This window comes from Microtus ochrogaster, chromosome 19 (assembly GCF_000317375.1).
Source record: "Microtus ochrogaster isolate Prairie Vole_2 chromosome 19, MicOch1.0, whole genome shotgun sequence".
Taxonomy (NCBI): Eukaryota; Metazoa; Chordata; class Mammalia; order Rodentia; family Cricetidae; genus Microtus; species Microtus ochrogaster.
The window spans coordinates 1,573,804-1,593,626 of record NC_022021.1 but is presented as its reverse complement, the minus strand read 5'-3'; the positions used below and the strand labels follow the sequence as shown (position 1 = coordinate 1,593,626).

The window sequence follows — 19,823 nt, the reverse complement described above, 5'->3', positions numbered from 1 at the left end:
AAAAAAAAAAAAAAAAACAAAAAAAAAACAACAAAAAAAAAAGAAATGATAAAGCAAACTCAGACAGAAATTAATTAAAATAGCCCTAAAATAACAGAGCTGCAGACTAGCTTTACATGTCATAGATTAAGAAATGTTTCATATATGAAGTAACAAACGGTTTACGTGATAGTAAAAGCAACAAATGGCCTGAATTATTCTCCTTCTAAAATACTTCAGTTAAAAGTCACACTAAAAATTATCTCTCTCCCTGTGTTAGCTGTCATTTGTAATATTTAAGATTATAAAAGTCCAGTGTATTTTATGAAATAATGTATGAGTGGCAACTGATATAACCTTCATTATTAAGAAATTTATAGAGACTGACTTAAAGAGATAATGACAGGTTTCCTTCCTTGTTCTTCTGAGATGTTACACTTAACTATGTGCTAACTGATGACCAGAGTTCTTGTTAATGACTTAATACAAAATATTTCTCTAAAAACAGACTAAATGTTCCCTCTCCCTTATCACAAATCTAAAGTTTCTTTTTCTTTAGTTCTTGTTTTTCTTCAAATCAGATTACCACTGCTTATTCCCAGAATAACTAAAATAGTTCACAAAAAGAGCTGATAAGGTCCTAACCAATTAACTATTAACATCTTCATTTCTACATAAATATTCTATAACATGTGACTAAGAAAAGTTTTATCACTTATACTCACAATAGCCTTAAAAGGTCAAAGAAATTAAAGAGATTATGTAAACGCACACTACAGACCTGGAAACTGGGCAATCACTTAATAAAAGGACTTAGGGCTTGTCCTTAGAATCGTTTAGAGATCTGCTAACATTACAATGAGATGAAAACAGACAGGAAAATAAATAAAGGTAAGGAACTAAAGTATGCCCATCAAATAATCAGCTTTTTTGGCCTATAAATTACAAAGAGAAAAATCACCCAAACTAGTTTGGGATGAATTCACCCAAACTAATTTGGATCAGAATCTTTAAGAAATATTACAAAAGGAAAAACAAACTCATTAATCTTGAATAACCAAAATGTTTTGTTAAATGAGGTTGAATATAAAGTATGTAACTAACAATTCACACTATCCTGAAATTAATCCTAAATCTCAAGTCATCAACAACAAATTTACAACTCTCACATTATAAACTGCCTTAAGGGGCTGGAGAGAAGCTTGGCGGTTAAGAGCACTTATGTTCTTGCAAAAACCTGGGTTCAGTTCCTACCACCCTCGTGGTGGCTCACAATCCTATTATTCCAATTCCAGTACATCTGATTGCATATAATTTAATGCTACAGTTTCTCAATAGTCAATGAAAGCTAAATGAGATGAGGAATATTAACTAAAATAAAATGAATTAAAAAATAGTCCCCAAACTATAGCAGTAAAAACAAAATTTCTAAGGTGACACATTTGTAATTATTTTTTTCTTAAATGGAGCTCTCTATTTTTAAGATATTATTTATCATTATGTACACAGTGTTCTGCCTGAGTGTATTCCTGCAGGCCAGAAAAGGGCACCATATCTCATTACAGATGGTTGTGAGTCACAATGTGGTTGTTGGGAATTGAACTCAGGACCTCTGGAACAGCAGTCAGTATTCTTAACCGCTGAGCCATTCATCTCTCCAGTCCCCCACATTTGTGTTTTTTTTTTTTTTTTTTTTGGTTTTTCGAGACAGGGTTTCTCTGTGGCTTTGAAGCCTGTCCTGGAACTAGCTCTGTAGACCAGGCTGGTCTTGAACTCACAGGGATCCGCCAGCCTCTGCCTCCCAGTGCTGGGATTAAAGGCGTGCGCCACCACCGCCCGGCTCAGTCCCCCACATTTGTAATTTAAAAAAAAAATCTTATTATAGTCTTAATTTGAGCATCCTTCATAATTAACAAAGTTCTGTGACTTTTATTTATTTATTTATTTGGCATTCACCTAGTTTCTTTGATGTACCCAAATATTTAAATTTTTTGTTATTGCTGTTTTGGCTGTTAAAATTATGTATTTTGGACCAGGCATTGAGGCACGTGCCTTTAACCCCAGCATTTAGAGGCAGAAACAGGCAGATCTCTTGAGTTCGAGGCCAGCCAGGTCTACATAATAAAGTTCTGGCTCAGCCAAAGCTACATACTGCCTCAAAAAGAGAACAGACAAAACAAAACACTGTTATTTTTTTTTTTTTTAGGTACAGTGGCACATACTTGTAGTCTTACCATTTAAGAAAGCTGAGGAAGAATTATCTGTAATTTGAGGCCAGCCTGGGCTGTATACAATAAAAGCCTATCTCAAAAGTTAACTAATTGAAAGTAAAATTAATAGAGCTGAGGTGGCAAAGCCCTATAACCCCAAGACTCTAGATACAGAGGCATGCAGATCTCTAAATTGGAGTCCAGCCTACTCAGCAAGGAAAACTCCAGGCTAGTCAGGGCTATATAACTAAACCTTGTCTCAAAATAGAATAAAATAAAAATTAGAAATAATAATGGCTAGTGAGTGAAATGGCTAGGCAGGTAAAGGGCTTGCTGTCAAGCCTGAAAATCACAAGACAGAAGCAGAGAATCAACTCCCTCAAGTTGTACATACATACACATACATGAATGTAAAATTACAAGATTTATACATTTTTATTTTCAAAACAGTTTTAAATTATTTATCCAAACATTTTCAATACCTGTATGAACTCCAATAAACTGATTTTCTTCTTTGGGTAACAATGCATTTCATTATTTAATACTTGCTCAAGTCATTCTAGCTATGACCACTGGGAGCTTTTCTAGTTGGTTTTCTAGTTGTCTGGTTTTTCAAGAAAGGGTTTCTCTACATAACCCTGGCTATCCTGGAACTCAGTCTGTAGACTAGCCTGGCCTTGAACTCAGAAATTCACCTGCATCTCCCTCCCAAGTGCTGAGCTTAAAAGCATGGGCCACCACATACTAAACAAATACTTCAATATGACACCAAGCTTTACTGGTGGAGCAGGCATGAAATAACAGCACTTAGGAAGCTGAGGCAAGAGAACTGAGGGGCAGGGAGGGAGGGAGGGAGGGAAGGAGGGAGGGAGGGAAAGAGAGAGGGAGGGAGGGAGGGACAGGCCGGCAGCCTGGCTGACTGTAAAATCTGCCTTAGGTGCATAAAAACATTACCAGGCATCTTTAATCCTGGCACTCGGAAGGCCAGCATGGTCTACAGAATGAGTTCTGGGACAGCAAGGGCTAAACAGTGAAACCCTACCTCAACCACAATCCTCCCCCTCCCCCCCCAAAAAAAAGGCCAATAAAAAAAAAAAACACAAAAAAAATTTTCTTTAATTTTTTTTTGCCAGGTGGTGGTAGCGGCACACTCCTTTAGTCTCAGCACTCAGGAGGCATAGGAATACACATCTCTGAGTTCGAGGTCAGATTGATCTACAGGGTGAATTCCAGGACAGCCAGGGCTATACAGAGAAACCCTGTCTTGAAAAACAAAACAGTAACAACAAAGCAATTTTTAAAAATCTGGATTATAAAAGATACAAATCTAATTGTTTTTCTAGTTCTAATTCTAGCATAAATCTTTTGGTTTTGGTGGTAACTAAGTGCATAAAATATATTTTGTGCTAAAAGTGTAAAATTTAGTATAAAAATGTATATATTTTTCCATTTCAAATACCTATTCTAACTATATAGAGGTTCACAGAGTTGTACAAACTTATGGTCTGGCTAATTTGGATGTGTAAAATTTTTTATTTATTTGCAAATATTTTTATAATAAATTTATAAAATTTGAAAGAAGTCTAGGTAGAGTCACAGATAGCAAGTTCTCTAGGTTTGGTATTTTATCAAATCTTCAAGAGGCCTAGAAAAACAATCAATAGGTTGTATTCTTCAAAAAGTTTTTGTTTTAAATCATAATTTGCAGAATTCCTGACAGCTAAACTAGCACATTAATTTCATTTTCATGTAGAAAATCTGATTAGAGGAATCTCATTTTCTCCATGGCTTTTTTTTTTTAATCTACCCTTTCTAAAGTTTCTCCCATTTGTATGTTTACTTTCATAGATCTGGACCGTTGACTTTAAAATACTTAGGACTCTTCAGCTGGAAGCCAAAAACCTACTCTGCATGTAATGAAAACAAAGATGTTTTTCAACAAAACTTTTATCTTTAAGCATTACATTGTGGTCTATTAACTTTTTATTTTTAAAGTGATTTATCCTATCGGTTTTTAAAATGGGCAGTTACTAAATTTTTATGAAAACATACAGTAAAATTAACAGGAAGACTATAAAATAGGCAACAACAAAACTGTGGATCTTAAATATTGGACACAGTGGTGCTCCTATAATCCTAGCACCATAAGTAATGAGGAAGACTGAGTTTGGAACCCTGGGCTGCACAGCAAGTTCCTGACCAGCACTAGCTATATAAATATCTCTTTTAGCAAACTAAAGACATGAGAACAATTGAGAATAGAAGGATAAAGTCAAGATCTAAATTAGAAAACTCCTGTTTCTTCCTGACGATTTCAAACACGGGGTGCTGTGGTAGTCAAAGCACCCAGTCATTACAATACAAATTCCAAAGAAACCAGGAAGTACTAACTACACATAAAGGAATTTTTATGATTATCTCAAATAGTAGGGAAACAGCTGAACACCTTCAAAATATTTAATTTACAAAGGATACCTTAAAAAGACATGTTATATATTATAACAGAAAACTAAACACTATCTATTATCTCTGGCCTCTATCACAAACACCTCTCCCCAGAGAAGTGTTTAAACCTTTAAGTATATGCATTTAAAATAATTTAGCTTATGATTTTCTCATTAAAATCTCTATCCCATAAAGCTAAAACTAGCAAGGAAACTCGTCCACCAGGGAGGCCCTTACGAAATAGTACAGATAACAGAAATCAGCTAGACTAGACTAAGACAAGATTACCTCTTAGGTAATAAAATACTTTAACTATATGAATTTTATACAACCACATACAAAATTCTAAGTTTCTTGTTCTAAGAAACATAAATGTTATATAGCTGTTAAGGACCCCTTGGCTCCTCTGCTCAGTGTTAACAGACTGAACAAGAACAGGAAGAAGCTGTACTCCCCACTGACAGCAACTGAAGCAGAGCACTTACACGGATCCTTTCTACTCCACACGGCCCTTTTTTATTAATGTTTTCAAACACACCTACACACACAGGATCAGCAGTTATCCTGAAACAGCTGCCTAATTCTAAGTTTCATGAAAGCAGGAAAGCTTATCTTCCCTCTTTCTAAAACTAAATTATACGTATTTTCTACATGTTACAGTATATCTTGAGGCATTAAAAGTAAATTTATAAAGAGATGATAACTATCAATACCATTTAGTAAGCAATGTTCTAGCTTTTCAGAATACTATTAAATACTCAGTAATGCCACATTATATGCAAACTTCACAATCGTCCCAAGGGTCAGGTACTATATAACGCCCACTTAATCGATGAGGACTTAGAAAGTCTCACTGATGGTAAAGATCAGACCATAAGCTACTGCACTGCAATAGAGGTAAGAAAACACACGCACTGTACATGTCTAGAATGTAAAAAGAATCACATGTTCAGTCAAAGGCAACTGCTGACGGGCGCTATTCTAAACAGCCAACAACAGAAGGCAGTTTATGAAACAAGTCAGACACAATGCGGATCAGTGGGCAGGCAGTAGGAACCAGGATGAATGTAACTGAGAACTAACACAACTTTACTGTCCCCTACAGCCCGCTGTGGTGGTTAGGTGACATAAACTATGGTCAAATGGGGAAGGGGTCTCAGCTGAGAAGACGACCCTATCGGATTGCCTGTGGGCAACTCTGGGGCAGTTTCTGGATTAAATGACGAATGTAGAAGGGCCTAGACCACTGCCAGCGGTGACACCTGGGTAATATAAAAGGAAACTAAGTGAGCCATGAGGGGCAAGTGGGTACGTCACGTTCCTTCGTGGCCTCTGTTTAGGTTCCTATCTTTAGGTCCTTATATGATAAACTATAAATTGTACCCTGAAATAAACTCTTTCCTCCTCAAGATTTTTGTCAAGTGTTTTATCATAGCAACAGAAAGCAAACTAGGGTATCTATATGAAATGAAAACAAAGGCATGTTTTCATAAGTTTCAACATATTTATGTTAAATAAATGCATTGTACTAGATTATTTCAAGTTCTCAGTAATAAAATTCTATGAGTGTAATACAAATCAAATCATGTAACATTTTCCTCTAGTTTACCTAATTATAAAATAAATCCTTCTGAATTAATGTTTCTGATTAAATATTAATAAGATCATGTCCTATAATTCAAACATATATACAATGCATTCTAGTTTTAAAAGTTTCTGTTTGATAGTCTAATGTAGTTAGTAGATTGATACTACAATGCAGAACTGAAACGGACATGCCATAAAAACACCTTCCCTAAAATTACTATACTAACACTAGGTAAACAAAAGTTTGATTTTTCCTATTTGGATTCTCAACTGACAGTCACTGCCTGTTGAAGACTCCTACACAGCAATGCAGAGAACATCTACAGTTGGAGTGTAAGAAAGTGAAGCCAAGCAGAGACAGCAGAAATAAGAAAGGAGTTAGGGGAGAGTACAACAAACCCTGATGATATCCGCTTCCTTGAATTCATTCCTGTCCTTCCAGGTTAAAAAAAAGTCATGAACTTTGTATTTTAAACTTGTTTAAACTGGCTTGTCAACATGTGGAAACAAAGACTCTATTCAACTAAGTCAGAGATGACAGTATCAACATGAGAGCCAGACCTAGAAATGGCAGTACCTACATGGAGCCTGTAATGACAGGGGTTCTGAGATCCCCTTGGAAGAAAACTACTATGGTCTAGCAGCAGTATCTTCCATGATACACATGCCACACACATGTCAGCTCTTGACTGAGTCTTTGGAAATGACATTGGCACATATACAAACAAGCAGCCAAGAAGCCCAAGAAAAGTGAAAAAAAAATTACATCGGGGCCAGCATAGTATCACCAGTAGACTGTCAATATTCAGCGAGACACTGTCTCAACCCCCCCCACACAAAAAAGTTATTAAAAATGCCAATCAAAGCTAAGAATGGTGGAGGCTCCTAGAGGCTCCACTCCAGAGGCTGAGACAGATCAGCATAACATTTTAATGTTCCAATTATTCTCTGATTTTATATTTGAAGAACAAGACACTTGAAGCTCATTCTTTGGATTCTTTTGTTCTTTACATAATACTCTGGATCACCTGTGACTTAAAAGAAAGTATTGCTTAATAAGTTAAGGTTCAGATTTCAATTCAAGTATATACTGGCTTCAATTAATTTTTCAGAGTATTTTTAGATGATTGTAGATATATATGTTATAAAAAGTAACACAGAAAAGTCTCTGGAACACCTTGCCCAATTTCTAACAATGATAGCATTTGGAAAACTCCAGATTGACATGACCAGAATAAAGATAAAATCTCTTCTTTACTTAGACATCGCATCATCTTCATTCTATCTTTAACTTGGTCTGTCCCCATTTTCTCCAATTGACCTTGAGATCAAGAATCCTGGAACTGAAGCTAGGCAGTAGCACATACCTTTAATCCCAGCACGAGGGAGGCTGAGGCAGGTGGATCTCTGTGAGTTTGAGGTCAGCCTGGTTGGTATACAAAGTGAGTTCAGGACAGTCATGACTATTATACAGAAGATAGATAGATAGATAGATAGATAGATAGATAGATAGATAGATAGATAGATAGATAGATAGATAGATAGATAGGTTCATAGATAGATGATACATAGATAGATGATACATAGATAAATACATAGATACATACATAGATACATAGATACATAGACAGACAGACAGACAGACAGAACAGAACAGAACAGAACAGAACAGAACAGAACAGAACAGAACAGAACAGAACAGAAAACTGTCTGGGTATATGTGCATGTGTGTGTGGTGGGGGAGATATCATGGAATTATATCCCAGCTTTACCATATACTAACTTAGGGTTATCTTTAGCTTTTTTTTTTTTTCAAAGATTTATTTATTTAGTTTACAGTGTTCTGTTCGGTATCTGTGTCTGCAGGCCAGAAGAGGGCACCAGATCTCATTACAGATGGTTGTGAGCCACCATGTGGTTGCTGGGAATTGAACTCAGGATCTCTGGAAGAACAATCAGTGCTCTTAACCTCTGAGCCATCTCTCCAGGCCCTTATCTTTAGCTTCTCACTTCAATTATAAAACTGAAATATAGTACCTACTTCAGAAACCAAAGTACGTCTGCAAAGTGACTAACAGTTCAGGACACAGAATCTAGTGCTCACTAAGTATTAAGTATAATGATTTGTGTGCACATAATGAAGATTTTTCTGAAAGTAAATTCATCCACTTCAGTCTAATATTATTCATCATTTTATTTATAAACTATTTGTAAGTAAATAATAAAACTATTCAGTATACTATTTATAAACACAGAAATAAAAGATGAACAGAAAAGGATATGTTTCCACAAGTACACAAAGGAGAAGTGTGAAGTTCAGGGACATTTTTGATGAAAGGAGTTAATATGTGACCTAGCTCTTTAAGAGAACATTTACTTCTTAAATAAACGGAAAGATGTGGAATGCACTATTCTCTAAAGTAGAGATATAATACAACTAAAGTGTCAAAGACAAAGAAATGCCTGTGCAAGAACTTGCAAGCAGATCAAGCTGGCCAAAGTGAGGGTACTGAATCACACATCTTCAAGAGCTTCAAATTCAAATACAGATTTTAAAAAAAATTATTTATTTAGCTGTTTATTTACTTAATGGGCACTGGTGTTTTGACTGTATATATGCTATATGAGGGTGTTGGATACGAGAGTTACAGATAGTTGTGAGCTGTCATGTGAGTGATGAGAATTGAACTTGGGTCCACTGAAAGAACAACCAGTGCTCTTAACCACTGAGTCATCTCTCCAGCCCCTCAAGTACAGACTTTAACTTATATTCTGTCTATAATAAAAATTCAAAGATTTGTAAGTACCATAATTTTAAGTTCTTAATTGCATAGTCAAACACATATGTGGCTATAATGTTTTAAAGGGACCTAGTAAGAAATATCTATTATACCAGTGCAAAAAACTGCAATTAATCAGCCAGATAGGGGAAAAAAAAAAAAAACAAAAAACAAAGGTTTGAGGGAGAAATATGAGATTTGGGAAGAAAAGAAACTAGATGGCCCAGGTTTCAAGACTTGCTTTTGTGATATACTGAAGAAAACTGACTCTTAAACTTTTCTTTTATTGCTTATCTATTTTTCTAAATTCCATACCACAGTTTAATTAAGTTGACTGAATTATTTTTACCTGTGGAATAAAATATATTTCTTATACATTATAGTAAGAAACAAAGTCAAAAAGCTGGAAGGAAGATATGAAGTATACTAAATAAAAATTGGCAATGGCTACTTATTACATTCAGTGTCATAAGATGCTCATTAAAAGTAGAATATGGGATTCTGGATAGAGGAAAGGTTAGCTTGCAGTCGTCATCCAGACACAGAGGAAACAAAATGAGACTGTCTCGCTCATAAAAGGTTCCAAGACACGTGGCTAACACAGACAAGAATTATGGGTTACTGTAAGATATAAGAATTAGTTAAAAAACTTGAGAGGCAGAGGCAGGCGAATCTCTGTGAGTTCGAGGCCAGCCTGGTCTACAAGAGCTAGTTCCAGGACAGGAACCAAAAACTGCAGAGAAATCCTGTCTCGAAAAATAAAAAAAAAAGGAATTAATTAATAAGAAGCCTGAGCTAATAGGCCAACCAGTTTATAATTAAAAAAATAAAAAATGAAAGTAGAACATGGGACCAGGCATAGCTGCACACACCTTTAGTCCAGCGCTTGAGAGGCAGAGGTAGTGGATCACTGTGAGTTCAAGATCAACCTGGTCTACATAGAGTTCCATGACAGTTACAGTAATATTACAGAGAACCCGTTTAAAAAAACAGAAAAAAATAAAAATTAAAACATAAAACAAAAATACACCTTTTGAAAGAAGTAGAATGTGGAGGACAGGCATGGTAGCACACTGCCTTTAATCCCAGCACTCAAGAGGCAAAGGTAGGAGGAGCTCTGTAAGTTTAAGGTTAGCATGGTCTACATGCTGAGTTCTAGAAAGCAAGACTCCTACATTCATTCGCTTGTGTATTCTTAATGCTTTGCACAGTTGGCACTCAATAAAAAACACTCCCTAGAAATGTATGTGCATGAAAAAACCAGCCATTAAATTTTAAGAAAGGTCCTGTATCAGTCTCGGTGCTAAAGGGTCAGTATTTCCTCATCCTCCTTCAGTAAACAGGTATCTGTATCTATAGCCAAATCTCCTTTCAGAAATGCAAACAAGCCACAAATAGTTTCATTTTGTACAAGTTAAATGACCATTTTAAGTGACTAAATTATTAACTACTACAGGCTATAACAAAAGCCTAAATTTAGAGGTTGGAGAAATGGCTAAGTGGTTTTAGAACACTTGCTGCTCTTGCAGAGGACCCTCCTTCAATTCCCAGCACTCACATGGTGGCTGAGTCATTCACAACTCCAATTTCAGAGAATTTGACACCCTCTTCTAGCCTCTTCCAGCTCCAGGCATGAGATTACTACACATACAGACATGTAGGCAAAACACTCATAAATATACAATAAACAAACAAACATGACTCATTTTTTATGATTCATTCCATTTTACAGTTTAAAAATGTTGTTCAGGATATGTGATATAAAGTCACAATTTAAAAAATAACAATAATAAGGAAAGTACTTGTTTCATCTTACCAGGTCTTTCTTTCCCTGTGCCCTTTGACTCAGCAAATTTTTGTATCAAACTTTCAATTGTAGTATTAGCCATATTATTTATAAATTCTTCATGAACCTATTAAAAAAGAATAAAGTTTTTTTACTTTATTTTTCTTTAACTAACATTCTTGCTTTACAAAGCAATTTAAAAAGTTACACAAAGCTAGGCACATGCCTTTAATCCCAGCACTCAGGTGGCAAAGGCAGGAAGAACTCTGTGAGTTCGAGGACAACCTAGAGAGTTCCAGGACAGTTAGGACTATTACAAAGAGAAACCCTGTCTCCAAAAACAAAACAAAACAAAAGTTACACCAGATTTTTTTTTTTTTTTTGGTTTTTTGAGACAGGGTTTCTCTGTGGTTTTGGAGCCTGTCCTGGAGCTAGCTCTTGCAGACCAGGCTGGTCTCGAACTCAGAGATCCACCTGTCTCTGCCTCCCAAGTACTGGGATTAAAGGTGTGCGCCACCACCGCCCGGCTAGATTTTTTTAAATCTCCCATGTTGTTTCCTATGTTGGCAGATTTCTAGAGACCATCTGCCTACCTTCTCCACTAAGATATTACTTTATAGGCAATTTATTATTGCTACTTTGATTATTTTAGAAACAGAATTCTTTTTTTTTTCTTCCTTTTTATAATTTTTCAAAACAGGGTTTCTCTGCAAGTTGCAGCTACCCTGGAACTAGCTCTGTAGACCAGGCTGGTCTCGAACTCACAGAGATTCGCCTGTCTCTGCTTCCCAAGTGCTGGGATTAAAGGCGTGCGCCACCACTGCCTACCTAATGTTTGCATTTTAAGTAGCAAAGGAAGACTTTTCCTTTCTCTCCTTACTTCAATACACCCCAGATTATCACTGCACTTTTTCACATGTGTATTTTCTAATTACTGAAGTTGCTGCTTTAAACTTAAAATAGGAAAACTTGAAAAGAAAAATAATCAGAAGTTGGTAACATCCAATTTGTATGACGAGTACTATATAGTTAATTCTCAGAAGTATATAACTATTTAAAATAACCAGTTGTTTAATATATATTAAGTATATGGTTAATTACATAGTAATACTGATAAGTACAGTTATATAGTAACTATATAATTATACAACTTAGTTACTATAAAACATTTTAAATTGGGGCTGGAGAGATGGTTTAGTGGCTGTTTGTCCAGAGGACCCAAATTCAATCCCCACCACCCACTTAAGAGGCTCACAGACACCAGTAGATCCACTTCCAGGGCAAGATGGCAATTCTGACCTTCAAGCACCTTCTGTCATATGTACATACCCACACATAATTTTAAAAACATCAAAAGTAAACTTTAAAAAAAAAAATTTCAGCCAGGCATTGGTGGTGTATGCCTTTAATCCCTGAACTTGGGATGCAGAAGCAGAAAAGTACCTATGAGTTCAAGGCCAGCCTGGTCCACAGAGTGAGCTCAAGGATAGCCGAGGTTACACATAGAAACCCTGTCTCAAAAAGCAAATAATAATAACAACAACAATAATAAATTATCATGCTTGGTGATCAATAAAATACATATAAATACATATTCTTCATCTGAAATAATTATCATATGTATGATTTCCAAATAATGTGATGAAAGACTTGATAAACAACTTAATAAAAGACTTAATAAAGAGCTATAAATGAACATAAAAATTTCATAAACCACTTCAACATAAAATAAAAAATTTACCTGGCCTATCTGTAAATGAATTTCCTTTATAGCATTTGACAAGGATCCTATAATTTCCTTTATGTGAATGAGATGAGTTTCTTCAATATCTTGAAATTTCTGGATTTAAAATATAAAAGTTTTGATTATAAAAAATACATATATACATACAAATATATACTTTAGAATTAAAAGAAGTTTTAGAAACTATTTTAATATAGACAACTAAATTAAATAAATTAGCACTATGCTTAAAATGCTTCTAGACAAAACACCTAATAATTTAACTTTTTGTTATTCCATTCTCTTGGGCAAGTATAAACTTTTTCAGAGTCTGAAGCTACTAGAAGTTAAACTCTAAAATCAGGATTTTAAAAAATTAGGAGAGCCAGAAGATAAGAGCATTACAAAAGTCAGAGAGATTTCCAAAACTAAAACTTGATGCTAGCAGAACAAAGCCTTACCACTACTTGATTCTGAAGTTTACAATCTGGTCTAAGATTCCTAACATGCCTAACTTTTAAAAAGGTAGCAGAGTCTGTGGTCAGAGAACCTTGGGGAAGCCTGAGGGACTGTCTCAGCAATTTTCTACCGAAGGGAGGAATGCACTGGACCAGCTCAGGGTGTTGTCAGGGGTAGGAAGATGGGAACGCTGCAACGAAGGAAACTTTCCCAGCTATGATAACATCTTTTCCCAGAGAATAACATTGCAAAACTCATGATCAAAAACTCTAGAATTACTAAAATAATGGAACCTGCATCACTTGGCTTACCCCACCATTTTCTAAGGAAAGTATGTCTTCATTCCCTTTTAAGAGCTTTACCAAATAAGATATATTTTGAACTACCCAGAAGTATCTTTTTACTTTTTATGTGTATGAGTGTTTTGCCTGCATGTTTATCTGTGCACCACATGCCTGCTGTGCCTGAAGAGGCCAGAACAGGATGTCAGACCCCTGGAACAGAAGTTACAGACAGCTGTGAGCTGCCATGGGGATGGGTACTGAGACTTCAATCCAGGACCTCCGAAGCAGCCAATGCTCTTAATCACTGAACCATCTTAGAAGTATCTTGAAGCATAAATTCACAAATAACTCAAATACAATTCTGAGATGGAAAGATTTTTTTTTAAGGATAGAAAAGAATGTGAAAAACCATTGCAATGGAGAAATTTGGGTCTCTGTATGAGCATATGCTAGGCAGTTTGAAAATGGAAGTATTAATTGAGAGGATAACTTAGATGGGACTAAAGTAATGTTAATTATAAACATTATCAGTTTCATCATTTATGCTGTATCACTAAAAAAGTTGGTTAATCTGAGTACAAAGAGGCAGGCCTAAGAAAAACTTAGTAAAACAGAACACAAGAGACATTCAAATACAAACAGAGGAATTTAACAGAAAACCAATTTCAGTGTTGCATTATAAGAATAGAGACAAACAGTCTAAGGTTTTCAAACAACCAACGTTAATATATCCAGTAACCTTATAGGAATTGCCTAATGACAGAGTAAGGGCTGAATGGACTCCTGTGCCAAAGTTAGAGTTAAGAAGAAGATTCAAAGAAGCAAGTCTCATATGGAATGTATTCACCTTTTGTGAAGCAAATGTTAAACTCGTGATCAGTCTGTAATAGAATTAGCCCTAAAGACTGGCTAGAATACATTAAAGTGTTTTTAGGAACTGGAACTATACTTCAGGTAAAGCAGAGCATGAGATCAGTCAAATGAATAGGGTCAGGACGACAGTAAAGAGTATCAAAAGAATATGTGACTAACACAGCAATGAATTTGTGGGAACATGATTTGTTACAGCAATGGAATACTCAGATTAACATTCCCTTAAATTTAGAAACAAACCATAAATTAGCATATATTTCTGGGAAAAATACAACAAGCTATTATAAAGAACAAAGTACCACAGCTACTGATCTTCCAAAGACTCCAACAGCCCTACCTTTAAAATGACTGACAAACCTGCATGGGTTGCACAATGGCCTTTAACAAGAGAGAAAATACAGGCTTTAGAACAGCTGGTACAGGAGCAACTAGATGCTCAGCATACTGAAGAATCAACCAGCCCTTAGAATTCTCCGGCATTTGCTGTTAGAAAGAAATCTGGAAAAGGGAGAACGGTAACAAATCTAAGCTGTTAATAATGTGATTCAGCCAATGGGCTCTCTACAGTCTGCCATTCCTCTGCCTTCTCTATTGCCTAAAGGATGGTCACTTATAGCTACTGATTTAAAAGATTGTTTCTTCACTATACCCTTACAAGAAAAAAGAGAAAAATTTGCCTTCCCAGTGCCTACTTATAATAATTCTCAGCCTGCTAAGAGGTATCAATAGGTTCTCCCACATGGAAGGTTAAATAGCCACCCCGTACCAATATTTCCTAAGTTAGCAACTGGGAATAATACTTAAGCAATTTCCTGAATCTGTAGTTTACCATTCATGGATGGCATTTTACTATCTGATTCAAATGTAGTTGCTTTAGAAAGAATGTTTGAAGAAGTAAAGAAAATTTTGCCTTGTTGGGAATTACAAGTTTATCCCAAAAATACAAAGGAGATTCTATTAATTATTTAGGCTATAAAATAGGTTTACAGACAGACAACAAAAGGGACTGACTGCAGACTCTTAATGACTTCCAAATATTACTAGTAGACCTTTCCCATCTATGGCGCACTACTCAGGTAAAACCTGATGAACTCATTAATTTAAACAAAGCCTTTTGGTAACATGGACTTAAATAGTCCCAGAAAATTATCAGATGAAGATGACAGAATAGGCTCTGGTTGAAGAGAAATTACAGAAGACACATATGGATTGATTATGTAGATCCAAATCTTAACTGCATTCTGATCATATTACCGTCCAAACATTCTCTCACAGGAATTTTAATACAGAGAATATATTTTCTTAGAATGGATCTTTTTACCACATAAACCAAGTAAAAAAATTAAAAACTTATGTGGAAAAGGTCTCTGAGTTAATTCTAAAATGAAAACTGAAACTTCGTCCATTAGCAGGAATAGACGCAGCAGAAATTATAGTACCTTTGAATAATGATGAAATTGACAAATTATGGGAAGAAAGTGAACCCTGGCAAAGAGCTTATAGTAATTTGTTGGAAGAGATTAACAACAACTATCCCAAAAGCAAGAGAATTCAACTTATACAGAGAACTAACTGGATCCTTCCTAGCATTGGAGCCCCTATTTTCCATACTGATGCAAATAAATATGGAAAGGAAGGTTACAAATCAGAAAATTTAAAGTGGTTCAAAGTCCTTATGATTCTGTCCAAGAGTCAAAATTATATGCTATTCTCATAGTACTAAGAGATTTTAAAGAACCTCTCAACATAATTACTGATTCACAGTATATAGAGCTGGTTTGTATATTGAAACAGCTGAATTTATGCCAAATAATACTGAATTAATTATATTATTTATTCAGTTACAAGATACAATCAGGAAAAGGAATCATCCCATATACGTAACACACATCTGATCCCATACAGGTCTGCCAGGTCCTCTAGCACAAGGTAATACAGAAATTGATCAATTATTGATCAAAAATGTGCTGAAGGCCTCAGAATTTGATTAAAAAAAAACAAAACTGTGTCAACAGCAAAAGTTTAAAAATGATTTTTTTCATCACGTGGCAACAAGCCAAGGAAATTATAAGGAAATGTTCTACTTGTTCTTTACACAACCAAACACTACTTCCTTCAGGGTACTCAAAGGAATGAAATCTGGCAGATGGGTGTGCTCCATTTTGTAGCATTTGGAAAACTAAAATATGTACACCACCATTGATATTTATGCAAGTTTTCAATGGGCAACTGCTTTGAGTTTGGAAAAAGCTGATTCTGTAATTACACATTTCCTGGAAGTTAAGGTCATCATGGGTATACCTGTACAAATAAAGACGGACAGTGGTCCAGCATGTCTCTAAGAATACTAAACAGCTTTTTACTCATAATAATAATAATATAAATATTATATTACAGGTATACCGCACAATTCTACAGGCCAGGCAGTTATAGGAAAATCACACTGACCTTGAAAAGATATGCTAAGCAAAAAGAACAGGATGACAAAGACCCCGCAGAAACGGACTGCATAATGCTTTGTTAACTTTGAATTTTTTTAATGCTAATGAGAAAGATACAACAGCTATGGAGAGAGAGAGAGAGACATTGGATAGCAGAAAAAAACTACAAAATTAAATCTGGCAATATACTTTAAAATTGTACTAACCTCAGAATGGAAACCAGGACATGTGTTATGTTGAGGAAAAGGTTTTGCTTTTGTTTCCACAGAAGAAGAAAAATTATGACTACCATAAAATGATAAAGATTTGATTTAAACAAGAGACACCTCTTAATTAGAAGAGACGATAGTTCATCAAACAGTATGGCGTTTAATCTAAACTAACCTATAAAACCAACAAATGCTTTTCATTTTGATCAGATATAACTTGCCAAAAGAGAATCGCCCCAAAATTAGGGCTAGGGAACATTCTGTTTCTATCTTTTCAGGAGAATAAAGGAATCCAGTTAAGGAATCTGAAGACCACTAAACAAATGAGACAGCTGAAAAAAAAAGACAAATCATCCAGAAAAAACTGTCCCAAGAAAAAACTGGACTAATGGTGTATCACATTTCCAACAAGATAAAATTCCATAAATATTCCCAAGTATTTGCTTCTGCTATTCTCTACAGACATATAATGCAAATGGTCCTTTTGTAGTCAATCTAATTAAAAATTAAAGCTGGTTTTGGAGTTGGGGTGTGGCTCTTTTCATCTATAAACCCACATGTGTTTATTAAATTAAAATCCAAGATCTCTGTCTCATGTCAGAAAAGCCACCTGATATGGGACAGAATAAAAACAATTAAGGACTATTTTATTGCCACTAATCTCATAATCCATTGGTTTTATATTGACTCCTTAGCAGTTTTTCTTAAGATGTAAAATTTACAAGATTAATATATATATTCTAAACTTTTGTCATATTAATAGTCATACAGAGTACTAATTTTAGAAAAAGGTTTCATCTACCTTACTGTACATGATTTGGGGTTTGAGTCTCTATCAGTTTTCTGCAGTGAAACATGAGCATGCCTAACAGCAACCTTTGAAGTCTCTGAAAAGAGGATGGGGCCCCAAAGTAGGAATTTATCCAGGATTATAACACCACTAAGCTGAAAAACACCACCTAAAGATTGGCTTTCAACTCCAGAAACTGCTCAGAACAATTTTGAGGTGGCTAGCTGAGATGATCCAGCCTCACAGAATACTCCAGCCAGGACTGGAGACAAACCCTGCACTTTCCCATTATGCAGAGACTGGACAACAAATGATACAGCTATCTCTCCCAAGACTTGACAATTAACTCAAAATTTTCTTTTCAGGATTCCCTAAAGATGCTGTCACACCCAGAGAGTGGGAAGTAAATTTAAGAACATGACATAAACCTTCCCAAATTGCTAGTTCTTGAAAGTTATTATTACCAACTGTTTAGGATAATAAGAAAATGCAGGTTATTATTAATCACCTATTAAAATCAAACTTGTAGTCACATTAGGTATGTTTTCAAGGTCAAATAAAGATATTTTAGATAGACATGTCATCTTTTTTTTAGACATGTCATCTTAAAATACTTCCGATCTACAGCATAGGCATTTAAGATGTTTTAATAACATAGGTTCTTTTTTTTTTTTTATGACAATGAGACATGCCTGCTCCTGGAAGCATCAATCTACTTCAGAGAAGATAATGGACTTGAAGAAACTCCATCCACATGGAGTTTACTTTCTTTGTGGCAAAAACTAAGCCACTGGGCAAGGAAATGCCTCTGCCTCGACTGCTGACAGCATGCTGTCCTAATGGGACACTCAGGACACCAAAGAGAGTGACTGTAAAATATCATCTAGGTAAGATGGCAGCTCTTTAGAATACCCTGCTTTACAGAAAAGTCTGTCAGATATGTTAGGCCTGTAGGCTGAAGGTGGAAGCCCAACTCTGCAGATAAACTTTGGGTGACTGTCCAGGCAGCCAGCTGTTTTTGTCGTTTCTCACATGTTTTAGAAGTTGCTTGCTTGAACTTCCTGCATATTCAGTTAATAATATTTCCTTCTTAGGTTTTGAGGGAGTTCAAGACTAGATATAGTTTTCCTTGTTTACCAGATACAGAAAGCAAGTTATGATAGAAAGTGAATTAGGTACAACACTTTGAACTCAGCAAGATAGGATGAATAATGGAGTATTTTCTCTGAATTTGTCAAATGCAAATGGACTAGACATTGTTGATATATTTATTGCCTGTATATATTTATTACATATAGTTATTGTATGTAGTTGTTCTATTTGTTATACCTTTCTTTGTTTTATATAAAAATAAGAAATATCATGGTATATTATTTGTGTTTTAATAAATAAAGCTTGCCTGAAGATTAGAGGGCAAAGCAGCCATACTAATCAGCCATACAGGCCAGGAAGTGGTAGCACACACCTTTAATCCCATGACTCAAAAGACAGAGTCAGATGGATTTCTATGAGTTCAAGGATACCCTGGGATACATAAAATCTATCCAGAAACAGATCAAAGTGGTGGTGGTTCACATCTTTAATCTCAGTGTTTGGGAGTCATACACTTTTAGTCCAAGCACTAGTGAGGTAGAAACAGGAGCGATATGGCTGGGCAGAGAAAGGAATATAAAGGGGAAGTGACAGCAACTCAGGAGTGTTAAGCCTGAGGATTTGTAGAGACAGGCTCTCTCCCTTCGGTCTGAAGATTTGGTAGAAGTAAAAGGTCTCCCTAGTGGTTGGCTGTTTTGCTTTTCTGATCTTCATGTTGAACCCCAATAACTGCCTCTGGGTTTCTATTATTCACGCTACAGGAAAAAAAAAAGCACACTGCTAACTAACGTTATTACTCTAAACTAGTAACTACTACTAATTCAGGGTAATTCAACAGTAGGATATGAATATTGTCTTATGTGTTTAAGGATAAATGAAAACATTTTTCTTAAACTTAAAAAAATTGTACTTAAAATTTTTTTGTGTGTTTATGTATGTATGTATGCATGTATGTACATTTGATGAATGTGCCATGTGTGTAAGTATCTGGAGGAAGTCAGAAGCAGGTTTTAGATGCACTGAAGCTGAAGTTAAAGGTGGTTGCATACCTGTGTGCATATTAATGTGTTGGGTGCCAGCACATGCATGCTGCAGAGTGTATGCAGTCAGAAGACGACCTAAGGTGTCAGTCCTCACCTTTGACTCGAAACGGTCTCTTATTACC

General features: G+C 35.5%; 1 protein-coding gene across 1 annotated transcript in view; it reads right to left on the bottom strand.

Moving 5' to 3' along the window:
• Fcho2 (FCH domain only 2) overlaps nucleotides 1–19,823 on the bottom strand; it is a 109,765-nt gene that overhangs the window by 56,536 nt on the left and 33,406 nt on the right. The window contains exons 7-8 of the mRNA XM_005356433.3: nucleotides 12,529–12,627; nucleotides 10,818–10,914 (exon numbers count right to left, since the gene is read on the bottom strand). Coding sequence (XP_005356490.1) covers nucleotides 10,818–10,914; nucleotides 12,529–12,627 — 196 coding nt within the window. The remainder of the gene's footprint in view (nucleotides 1–10,817; nucleotides 10,915–12,528; nucleotides 12,628–19,823) is intronic.